The sequence below is a fragment of the Acanthochromis polyacanthus genome, chromosome 8 (genome assembly GCF_021347895.1).
Source record: "Acanthochromis polyacanthus isolate Apoly-LR-REF ecotype Palm Island chromosome 8, KAUST_Apoly_ChrSc, whole genome shotgun sequence".
Lineage (NCBI taxonomy): Eukaryota > Metazoa > Chordata > Actinopteri > Pomacentridae > Acanthochromis > Acanthochromis polyacanthus.
This window is the reverse complement of record NC_067120.1, coordinates 35,688,300-35,700,493: the sequence shown is the minus strand read 5'-3', so window position 1 is coordinate 35,700,493 and position 12,194 is coordinate 35,688,300. Positions and strand designations below refer to the sequence as shown.

Below are 12,194 nucleotides of genomic sequence, written 5' to 3'. Positions count from 1 at the left end.
AGGGCATTGTGGGAGGTCAGCCATCACTGTTGGCTGTAGTTTGTTGTGGTGCTGCTGGCTTCACTGTTTATCTCCGGTTCTCTGCGGCTCAATGGGGGGAAGAAACTGCTGCGTTAAGAACTGCCGCCGTCGGTCTCACGACCACCACGGCCGGAAGCTCCCCAACGGACTGACCTTCCACTGTTTCCCCGCCTGGAGGACCAACGAAGGCGGACAGATATCGGAGCTGACAAGGCGGCGGAGGGCGGCTTGGGTGGCCGCCGTGGGCCGGAGCGACATCACCTTCGATAGCATCCCGTCCTCCATGAGGGTTTGTTCTCGACACTTTTACTCCGGTGAGTTCAAACCATAGACAGTAGAAAGTCTTTACATACAGTCTGTGGTTCAAACCAAACAACCTGCGGCTTCCTGTCAATAAAAGCTCAAGTTTTTCTGTCATCCATCAGCTTTATTTCAAACTGAGACGATTTGTTAGAAGTTCTTGTGTTCAAAGTTTAGAAGATACTGTTGAAAACATGGTAAGGAGTTCATATTTGGAGCTTTTGATCAATTAGCTTTTATTTGTTTTATTTTATTTGTATTTTTTGTCAAAACGTGAAACCCAGAGCTCCTCGTTGACTTGTTTTTTCTTATTTGGAGCCTGAGTTTTATTTTCAGGCTTTTTAGGCTTATTAACTCTAAAACACTGAAAAATCTTAGATATTTAGAGGTTTGAAACTTTAGTTTTAAGTTTTTAAATGTCTACACAAATACTGATATAACTGCTCAGACATTTTTTAAATACGAGAACTTTCAAAAGCATCTACACTAAAACAAATTATTATCAAAATGAATATCTGAAATAAAAATAATTAGAAAAAAACAAAAAATATACACACAAGACGGATCCGCTTCCCAATTCTTATGTTCTGAAATGTATATTAAATATAAATCCACATTACTAGAAGACTCCTCTGACTGTCTTAGTGAAAAATATTCTGTCTACTCTATGGTTGAAAACATTTTTAACCGGTTTTGAATATTGTGCCTCTGTTTCCAAACCAAAGCAAAGATGGCAGCTGGATAGAAAGCAGAGTCGCAATTTTGAAACCAGATAAAAATGATTGGAAATATTATATATTATTTTCCACAATGAAGGAAACTCCAGACGGCCAAGTGTCTGTCACTGTTGGTGAAGACAATGACGAAAACAATTTCTAGAATAAAAAAATAAATAAATAAAATACACACAAGACAGATACACCAAGAAAATTTCCAAACTTCTCGATGACCGGTCAGCACCTAATGTTTAGTTGTTGTTTCAGAAGATAAGAAAGCCAACAAATGAACCCCCGTTCAACTGCTTTATTTTGACATAAGGAGCCTTTCTTTGTACATTTTTGTTGTACATTGAACAATTGTTGGATTAGTTGCAGCTCTGAACTTTCTATCATACAGGTTACAGTCTCCCCTGCTGTGTCTGAGACCAACAAACACTTTGTGCTTTTACAGGTAGACCAGCGTATGAGATGCTGGAGTCAGATCCCGACTGGTGTCCGTCTCTAAACCTCGGTCACAACGATGGAAACTTGAGACGGGCCGAGCGCGTCCTGCCGTCAGTGCAGGCAAAGAAGAAGCAGAAACTGAAAATAACATTAAAGAAGAGACCGGCAGTGGCTTTCACAGCTCCACAGACACAATCAGAGGCCACAGAAGGTCAGTATGTCAACAATAATAAGCACACAAAGACTGTAGAGTAGAAAAAATAATGTCAACAAGTTTTAAATGAAAACAAGGCATGTTAAACATCAGGACTGGAGCAGATCGAGGCACATTTAACTGATCAGTATTGACTTTAACGTAAACACGGTCTTTGTGGCAAGCACACTGGAGATACAAACTGCTAAAAGGTAAATAAATCAATAATTGGCAGCCTTATCAATCAGTAATAGAGCATTTGGTAACGCAAAATTAGCATAACAGGGATTTGTCCTGCCCTGATGTTGCTGTTTTGGTCCATTTACGCTTGATTTTTAAAAGGAGGCTCTGCTAAACCTTCATGGGATACAGAAATGAACAGAAGCACCAACTGAAGACCATTAAGACTTTATGTTGGTGCCCACTGCCAGCTAAACCAACACAACGTTCTCTGCTTACATGAACTGCTCGTAGTCTTAGTGGTGCTTCCTCTGGTCTCTACAATATTAACAGAAAGAGTTCCTACAGCTAATCTAAAGTAGATTTCTTGCATTCATGCAGAAAACATAGGTTTTCGCCGTCTTTTATATTTTGTAGAGCCACAGTAACCCTGCCCTCTAATACTACATTTCAGACATTGTTCTACCAACGTACCTGACCACTTACATAACATTAAAGAACAGCTTGAGTGTAAAGATGCATTTCTTTTCTTAATGCATTGTAAATTATATCAGGTTTTAAGTAAATACATTGAATTAATTTGAGTAACTTTAATGTATTTAAATGCTATTGGATTGTGACTCTGTATTGGCAGACGCTAACAATTACAGAACTCAGAGTGGACCAGGGATTAAACCTAATCATGACAACCCAAGTTAAAACCCTATAAACAGAAGGTCCAGCTTGTGCTGTCATCTATTGGCGTACGTTCAGTCACTAAGCTACCCGTTAATTTCTCTTAAATTGAATTCACCAGCAGCCAGAAGGTCGTTTAAATAATTGTCCTTTGTTTTGAAATATAAACTGCCATTCAAAAGGTTTGAGGTCACTTACAAATGTCCTCATTTATTATAGAAAAGCACTATTTTCAATGAAGATAACATTAAATGAATCAGAAATCCAGTCTGGACATTGTTAATGTGGTAAAGACTATTCTAGCTGGAAACGGCTGATTTTTAATGGAATATCTCCATAGGGGTACAGAGGAACATTTCCAGCAACCATCACTCCTGTGTTCTAATGCTACATTGTTAGATAATGGTGTTGAAAGGCTCATTGATGATTAGAAAACCCTTGTGCAATTATGTTAGCTCATGAATAAAAGTGTGAGTTTTCAAACTTTTGAATGATAGTGTATGTTTAATATAAGTTGAGATCATTGAAAAAAACTTTTCTGACAATCTGAGTGAAAAATATTCTGTGAATTGCATGATTTAAAACAAACAAACCAAAGATGCAGACTGTTGCTGCAGCTTCTTGGATGGAAAACGATGTCTCATATTAGAAACCAGTAAAAAAAAAGAAAAAACAGTCTGAATGTTATTTTACCCAGATGTACAAGGGGAGTGTTTGGGAACAAGTGTTTTGACTATTTAGGTATTTTTCAGATGAGTTCCCATCACTACGCCTAGATCAACATGACGAAAACTCTGGACCAGCTAGCTGTCTACTGCTGTCAATGAAGTCAAAGAAGAAGCCGAAAAAAAGGAAAAAGACAGAGACGAGACCAACGGAGATGTCCACAAGTCCTCAGACACAATCAGAAGCAGCAGAAGGTCAGAATACCAACAAGTTTATGTTAAACTCACACATTTTAACTGGAGGTCATTAGGTGTCATAGAAGTCTGTCATGGTGCCCGTTTCTAGCTAAACTCCTACGATGCTCTCTGCTTGCCAAGATGGACCTGCCTGTAATCCATTAACTTCTTTAAAAGCAAATTCATGAGCAGCCAGGGGATACTTTATGACACTTTCTAATGTATTTGAAATATAAAACTGTTCACTGTGGGGGTAAAAAAAAATAAAGCGGTTTTACAGGTTGCTCCTGTGTTTCTGAACCAAAACAAAGATGGCGGATTCACAGTTTAAATCCAGATAAAATGGTTGGAATATTATTTCATTCTGTTTTCAGGATTGTTTGGAGAACAAAAGAAACATCTTCATATTTTGATTGCTGAAGTATTTTGCAGATTGGGTTCCATTTTTACACCTGGATTACAATGAAGGAAACTCGCTGTCAGTGAAGTCAAAGAAGAAACAGATTAAAAGAAAAAAGACAGGTCATGGTGCCCGTTGCTCGCTAAACCAACACAATGCTCTCTGCTTGCCAAGATGGAAGTGCCCGAAGCTCATTAACTTCCCTAAAAGCAAATTTACTGGCAGCCAGAAGAGTGTATTAAACACTTTTTCTAAGGTTTTGAAATGTATATGAAATTCAAAAAAACATTTTTAAGGGGTTTTACAGATTGTTTCCCTGTGTCTGAACCAAAACAAAGATGGCGGCTGATGCTACCTGGACAGGGAACATAGTCACAGTTTAAAACCAGTTAAAATGATTGGAATATTCATTCTGACTTAGGGAGTGTTTGGGAATAGAAGAAACATCTTCAAAACCAGTATTTTGAACACTGAAGTATTTTGCAGCTTGGGTTCCATTTTTACACCTGGATTACATTGAAGGAAACTCACTGTCAATGAAGTCAAAGAAGAAACAGATTAAAAGAAAAAAGATGGAGACGAGGCCAGCGGAGACATCCACAACTCTTCAGACACAATCGGAGGCAGCAGAAGGTCAGAATACCAACAAGTTTATGAAGTTTGACCAGAGGTCATTAAGTGTCGCAGAAGTCTTTGTCATGGTGTCCATTGCTAGCTAAACTCCCACAATGCTCTCTGATTGCCAAGATGGAAGTGCCCATAGCTCATTAACTTCTCTAAAAGCAAATTCACCGACAGCCAGGAGATAATTTATGGCACTTTCTAATGATCTGAAATGTGAAACCTGTTAAAATGGTTTGAATATTGTTTCATTCTCTGAATTTGATGATGGCATATTTTGCAGATTGGGTTCCATCTTTACAACTGTATTACGATGAAGGAAACTTGCTGTCGGTGAAGTCAAAGAAGAAGCAGATAAAAAGAAAAAAGATGGAGACGAGACCGACTGAGATGTCCACAACTCCTCAGACACAATCAGAGGCAGCAGAAGGTCGGATTAGCACCAAATCTATGAATATTGACTAAAGGTCATGAGGTGTCACAGAAGTCTTTGTCATGGTGCCCATTGCTCGCTAAACCAACACAATGCTCGCTAAACCAACACAATGCTCGCTAAACCAACACAATGCTCTCTGCTTGCCAAGATGGAAGTGCCCGTAGCTCATTAACTTCTCTAAAGCAAATTTACTGGCAGCCAGAAGAGTGTATTAAACACTTTTTCTAAGGTTTTGAAATGTATATGAAATTCAAAAAAAACATTTTTAAGGGGTTTTACAGATTGTTTCCCTGTGTCTGAACCAAAACAAAGATGGCGGCTGATGCTACCTGGACAGGGAACATAGTCACAGTTTAAAACCAGTTAAAATGATTGGAATATTCATTCTGACTTAGGGAGTGTTTGGGAATAGAAGAAACATCTTCAAAACCAGTATTTTAATGATTGATGTATTTTGCAGATTGGGTTCCATCTTTGCACCTGGAATACAATGAAGGAAACTCACTGTCAATGAAGTCAAAGGAGAAGCAGATTAAAAGAGAAGAGATGGAGACGTTAACAACTCTTCAGACACAATCGGAGGCAGCAGAAGGTCAGAATACCACCTTCAGAAATTCTGCTTGTTCTACTTAAATGAGTATGAGTCAGATCAAACTGATGTGTTTCTTGTCAGCCGCTGTAGCTTCTCAAAGATCGACACCTGGATAACGATTGACATTTATCTCCAAGGTTACAAGGTTACATTAGCAACTCAATTAAGTCATTTGGTGTCTGTGTAGACTCCATCCAGAAGCCATTAACCATCACAGAAGTCTTTGTCATGGTGCCCCTTTACAAGCTAAACCCCCGCAATGCTCTCTGCTCTGGTGCCTGTAATCAAAGTGACCTCCTCTGTAGGTTGCTACAGTTAGACACAGCAAACAAACTGCAGTCTTTAATTTAACTGAAGAATAAGACGCACCCCCTGGTGGTTATTTTTGAGTCTCTGTAATTGTTTTATGTCACTCTGTAGCTGTTTTATGTTTTATTTTTGAGTCTGTGTCGTTTTGTGTAACATTGCTGTTGTTTTGTGTCTTGTTTCCCAGTCTTTATAGTTTTGTCTCACTTTCTGACTGTTTTTTGACTTGTTTCCAAGTCTTTACTCGTTTTGAGATATTTTCTGGCTGTTCTGCTTCTAGTTGTTGAGTATTTGTAGTGGTTTTGTGTCACATTCACATTCTTTTTGTCGCTTTTCTCTCACATTTTGGCTGTTTTATGTCTTGCTTTTGAGTGTCTGTAGTTGTTTTGTGTCACTTTCTGGCCATTTTTCAACGTGTTTTTAAGTCTTTGTCATCCTTTGTGTTACATTTTTGCAGTGTTGTCTTGTTTCCACGTATTTGTAGTTTTTTCCTCACAATCTGGCTGTTTTGTGTCTTAGTTATTTTTTACTGATTTTGTTTTCTGCCTTTTCTGTGAATGTATTTTGAAATTATTAATGGCAATTTATCGATTAATCATTACATTCCTAAGACGCAATGGAAATCGATTTTCGCGGCAAGTCAGAGCTCCGAAAGTGTAAACAAAGCTGTTACGTGCATCACGATATCTTTCAGTTCTTCATAGAAGTCATGAATACCAAAGATAATTTTCTTTGAAGCACTGCCATCAGAAGAGCCTGACTTAGGCTTGGGAGCCATAATGAAGGGCAAAAAGTTAGCGAATGTAGTGCAATTCAAGGTGCTGTACAACCTTCAAATGTAAACAAAGCCGTCTTCTAGCTCAGTTTCTCGACATATTCGTCCACTCTGCTCACCAACTGGTTCCACGTAACCAGTTCCAACAAAATGGCGTGCGTTGAAAACTGAGGACCTCTCCGTAAACACTTCCGACGTAACAACAAAACGCCCTAAGTTGAGGACGTCGTAAACTGAGGACCCCCTGTAAAGTCATGTCTAAAATTGGAAATATTTTAAATGAAGTCTGGTGGTAGAGATGTCCGTGTTGGAAGAACTTGTACTGTTGCTTCAACAATGCTTGAAATTTGTGTCCCTGGAATGAAGTTAACCTGATAATCCGACTAAACTGTAAACTGCAGGTTTCAAGAAGCCGTCGGTTCCTCCCTGGAGAGATGTCAAATCTGTGCTGCAGTCGCTCATCCAGATCAACACCAACATCAGTAAGAAGCCTGAAGACGAAACACTCGACCGTCCGGCTGCAGACAACACGGAGCTCAGCTTCAGGGTACGACTACAACAAATAGCTGCTCTCTGTTTATCTGTAGAATTTCACAGATTTAACAAACACGACGTGATGTTTTAGGACTTCTTCAGAAACACTCTGGAGGCGTCTCTGGAAGCTTCCATCAGGTCCAGAGCTCAGTCCAAGGCGTCGTCCTGCAACTCCGAGCTCACGGTGGAGCTGAACCTTCAAGTTCCACCTCTGAGGGGAAAGTCAGATGCCTCCTCTTCATCACTTCCTGTTTCCTCCTCCTCTTCTTCATCCTGTTTGAACTGTGACCGACTGCAGAGGAGGGTGGAGGAGCTGAAGGACAAGTTGTCTCAGTTTGCAGGAGAACAAGAAGACATGAAGGCTTCAGCTGCTGGGATCGAACCAGAGCAGAGCGCTGAGACGATCTACGAGATAGAAGAGGAAGTTCTTGAATGTAAGTTTAGTGAACATGAAGCTTCTGTTGGCTTTATTTGAGCATTTCACCTCAGGAAGTGTGTTTGCTTGTTGTTTATCTACAGGATTCAACTGTTTTGTTGGATCACAACATATTAAATGAGTTCTAATCTTAAATTCCTGGTTGGTTTCTGTTGTCAAAATGTTCTTCACCTATAAAAAGAAGCTACGATATCACTTCTTTTAGTCTTTGTAGTTTTTTGTGTCACTTTGTGGCCATTTTATGTCTTTTTTCTCAGTCTGTATAACTGTTTTGTGTCAATTTCTTGCCTTTTTGAGTCTGTGTAGTTGTTCTGTGCCACTATCTGATCTTTTTGCATGTTGTTTCCAAAACCTTGTAATCATTTTGTCTTACATCTTGTCGTCTTTGTAGTTTTCTCTCACTTCTTGGCCACTTTTTGTCTTGTTTTTGAGTCTTTGTAGCTGTTTTGTGCCTCTTTTTGGCATTTTTGCGTCTTGTTTACGAATCATTTAATTGTTTTGTCTTGGTCCTGAGTCTTTGTAGCTGTTTTGTGTCACTTTCTGGCCGTTTTACATCTTGTCTGTCAAGCTTTGTAGCCACTTTGTGTGACGTTTTTACTATTTTGTGACCTGTTTCCGAGTCTTTGTAGGCTATTTTGAGCTGTTTTGCATTATGTTTCTGTGAGCTTTTACTGTTTTGTGGCAGTTTCTGGTAGTACTTAGTATTTGTAGTCGTTTTTTGTAACGTTTAGGATTCTGTGCAGCTTGTTTCCGGTTCTTGTAGTTTTTCCTTGCATTTTGGCTGTTTTGTGTCTTGTTTTTGAGTCTCTGTAGTTGTTTTGTGTCATTTTCTGGTCATTTTCCAACTTGTTTTAAAGCCTTTGTCATCCTTGTGTCACATTTTTGCGGTTTTGTCTCTACTTGTACTAATTTTATGTCAGTTCATGGCTGTTTTGTGTCTTGTTTCCACATCTTTGTAGTTGTTTTGTGTCGCTTTCTTGCCTTTTTGCATCTTGTTTTTGAGTTTCTATGCTTGTTTTATGTCATATTTTAGCTATTTTCTGTCTTGTTTCCAAGTCTTTGTACTCGTTTTGAGTCATTTTCTGACTGTTCTAATTCTAGTTTTTGAGTATTTGTAGTCATTTTTGTCACATTCAGGCTTTTCTGCATCTTGTGTCTGAGTCTCTGTAGTTGTATTGTGTCAATTTCTGACTATTTTTCAGCTTGTTTTTAAGTTTTTGTAGGTCTTTGTGTCACATCTTTGCAGTTTTGTGTCTTGTTTCTGCATCTCTGTACTTTTCTCTCACATTGTGGTGGTTTTGTGTCTTATGTGTACTAATTTTGTGTCACTTCCTGGCTGTTTTGTTTCTTGTTTTTGAGTCTTTGAGTGATTGTTTTGTCACTTTTTAGCTGTTTGTGTTTGTTTCCGAGTATTTGTAGTCATTTTGCGTAACTTTCTAGTGATTTTGCAAATTGTTTTTACATCTTTGTTGTTGTTTTGTGTTACATTTTTGTTGTTTCATGTCTTGTTTCCAAGTCTTTGGAGTTTATTCTCACTTTTTGACAGTTTTGTTTCTCATTTCCGAGATTTTGTATTTTCTCTCTGTCAGGCTATTTTGCATTATTAACCATTGCAGCTTCAGAGCATATTTCAGTCAGTTTAGGTTCAGGTTTCTGCAGACGTTTCATGTGTCTGTCGGTCCTTGCAGGGTCGGAGCCGCTCTCACCTGATCAGGTGATTCACTGTGACCAAAGCAAGGCGAGTCCGTCGTGTCGACCGCGTCCTCGCTTCAGGAAGGAGTGGCTCAGCATGTTCTGGTTCCTCCGCTACTCGCCGAGGTTCGACCACATGTGGTGCCACGTCTGCCGCCTCCACGCCTCCTCCTTGTACCACAAAATGGCTCTGATCAAAGGCTCCAGAGTGTTCAAGATGGACACCATCAAGAAGCACAGCAGCACCAAATACCACAAGGAGAACCTGGAGCAATACGTGAGGAGCGGAAACAGAATGTCATACCAAATCCTCTTATAGTTTCATCAGGTTTCTGCTCGATGTCCCTTTAGGAAGCAGGTAGAAGCTTCTGTAACAGCACGATCTGGGGGATAAAACTAGGGATCGATCGATTGCTGGGGCTGATATTTGGCATTTTTACAATTATCAGTGTTTCTTTTTATGTGATGCTTCAGATCTGATGCCTGTTGCCACTCTGTGGTCTCAGAAATGTCTCTGAACAAGAAACATAATCCAGGGAATTAGCTTCTCTCACAGTGGCTAACGGCTATGCTAACGGCTAGCGGCTAAGTTAGGAGGCAGCCACAGATTGACCTGAAACAGAGTCTGGAAAGCAGTAGTTAATGCTTTAAGATCTGAACCTTAGTGGACAATTAAAGTGATAAAACAGTGAAATATTAAGAAAATGGAGAAGAACAGCAGATGTGGTCTGAGAAATATCTGAACAAGAAACACAAATCAGGAAATAACAGCTAGCAGCTAAGTTAGAAGGCAGCCACAGATTAACTAGAAGAATCACTTTTAATTCTATTTTACATATTCAGTTGTAGTCACCCTTATTAATGTAGACGTTTAGTTCTGGATGACAGGTTCTCTGCTATCACATGCTGTTAAAACATCACATTTAATGTTTATCGGCTCCAAATATCAGTTATCGTCTTTGTCAAACTCCAATATTCAGCCCGATAAACCCACAAATAGGTCGATCCCTATGGAACACACTAGATTCAAAGACTAAAACTGCCAAAAAAAGGGCTGCAGCTAATCATTATTTTTATTTTTGATTGTTACAACAGACAACCACACTTTTTTACCTCATAAACTTTGTGTTCAAACAGAGAAAATTCAGTTTATTCCAGCTGTTAAAGTGCTGTAGTTTCGCAGGAGGATGTAGCTTTTGCTCAAAATGAATCTGCATTAAACACAGAGTAATTACTAAAACATGTATATTGATTATTTTAGGAGAATTAAACTGTGACTTAAAAAAGCACTACTCTAAACTGATATGTATGAAAATGTGTTTATTTTCTATTTGTTTTTCTATTTTATGACAGTTTTCTCGACCTTTTCTCGCCTTTTAACTGTATTTTTAAAAGTGTTGTCATAATCTCCTGAATGTTACTTTTTAAAAAAAGACTTTATTTTAAATATGTTTTATAATTTTGTATTTTTTATGTCAATCATAAAAATGGTAACACCCAACAAACCTTTCAGGGTCTCACAGTCTGTTTTTTGACTTTTGAATTTTGTGTTACTGCTGAATTCATTTCAAGCTGAAGTGGAAGATGATAAACTCTGGCCATGAAGGGACACACTGCAACAAACAAGCAAAAAAATGATTAGATTTATGTACGTACATTTTTTGTTTGTTTTTTCTCCAAAACACAGAATAAAGAGGTTAGCATGGGACTACAGACAAGCATAGAATATTTTACATGTATTTTGGTGATGTAGAGGTGTGAGCAAACACACTACGACTGAATAAGTCAGATCTAAAATTAGCAGGATTTTGAAAAAAGTCTGGCACTATGAAGGGGTAGAACTTTGTGTTTTGCAATATATTCTGTGACAAGAAAGAGTATTTACCTTGAATAATATCTATGAATGAAGTCTGAGCAGCTACGCAAAGATTGATGAAAGTCAAATCTAAAATTGAGAATATTTTGTTCGTTTACAGTAGAAAAAATATTAAATTACCTGACAAATTGTTATTATTCTGAATAAAGTGTTCACCTACTGTCGAAATACTGCTGTACAGTGGTGGATAAAAGTTTTTGGACACCCCATTCATTTGTGAAATACTGCATTAAGAATCACTCTTTGGTCTTCAGTGTTAATCTCTTTTAGTACAATAACAGCCAAAATACTACGCAAATCCTATAATGCCATTAAAAACTTCAAATTGATTGGTTCCATAAGAGTACATAAGAAATTTTGAGTATTGGGTCATTTTGGTACCAATGATCCACTAAGAAAGGTCCTGCTTTTTGTTAAAAGACACAATTTTTGTTGCCATGCTTCGGGTTTATATAAAGGCAGCACATTTGGAAGTTCTTCAGAGACAAAAATGGCTAAAACAAAGAACCTAACACATCTGAAGATACAGATTCTCAGCCAGGAAGGACTCAGCTGCCATCAGATAGCCAGGAAGTGCAGATGTAGACCTTCAGCAGTTGGATTTACTCTGCAGAAATAGAGACGAACCAACAGCTTGAAGACAAACCAAAGATCTGGACATTCAAGAGTTTCTTCAGCAAGAAATGTCTGCATCCTGATCCACAGGGAAAACTGCCGAACGACATCACAGGAGCCAAACTGGTGTCCAGTTTTTCACCCAACTTTCAGATCATAGCTTAAGGTCCTACCAGGCTGTGAAGAAGCTCCTGATCAATGAGAGACAGAGGATAGCCCGGCATCAATGGACCCAAGAACACAAGAACTGGACACTCAGGAAATGGAAGAAGATTCTGTGATCAGACGAGTCTAAAGTTGGTCCGAAATAACTCAAAACTACTCCAAAGTGAGTGAAAAAGTTACAAAATGACTCAAAATTTGTCCCAATGGACTTTAAACTGTTTGAACATTATCTGGAATTAGCTTGAAATTACCTAAAATTACTCAGAATTTGTCCAAAACTAGTTAAAAAATATCCAAAAATTGTGTTTGTCC

The 12,194-nt window shown here is 38.5% G+C and overlaps 1 protein-coding gene across 3 annotated transcripts; it reads left to right on the top strand.

Moving 5' to 3' along the window:
• On the top strand, window positions 1–10,731 carry LOC110962219 (uncharacterized). 3 transcript variants are annotated; one of them, XM_022210138.2, is made up of 9 exons: window positions 1–335; window positions 1,492–1,695; window positions 3,285–3,452; window positions 4,321–4,467; window positions 4,739–4,885; window positions 5,352–5,483; window positions 6,966–7,111; window positions 7,190–7,532; window positions 9,223–10,731. In XM_022210138.2, exons 1-9 carry the CDS (start codon window positions 92–94, stop codon window positions 9,543–9,545), a joined length of 1,854 nt encoding a protein of 617 aa, XP_022065830.1. In that variant the 5' UTR covers window positions 1–91; the 3' UTR covers window positions 9,546–10,731. The 3 variants fall into 3 exon arrangements, with proteins under 3 accessions (XP_022065830.1, XP_051807562.1, XP_022065831.1); XM_051951602.1 differs by lacking the exon at window positions 4,321–4,467; XM_022210139.2 differs by lacking the exons at window positions 4,739–4,885; window positions 5,352–5,483.
• Window positions 10,732–12,194: the final 1,463 nt, after the last annotated feature.

Excerpts from the sequence above, each read along its gene's own strand:
- LOC110962219 (XM_022210138.2), top strand. The coding sequence starts at position 92 with ATGGGGGGAAGAAACTGCTGCGTTAAGAACTGCCGCCGTCGGTCTCAC. Across the intron at positions 1,696-3,284 it reads ACAATCAGAGGCCACAGAAG|ATGAGTTCCCATCACTACGC; the intron begins GTCAGTATGTCA and ends GGTATTTTTCAG. Across the intron at positions 4,886-5,351 it reads ACAATCAGAGGCAGCAGAAG|ATTGGGTTCCATCTTTGCAC; the intron begins GTCGGATTAGCA and ends TGTATTTTGCAG.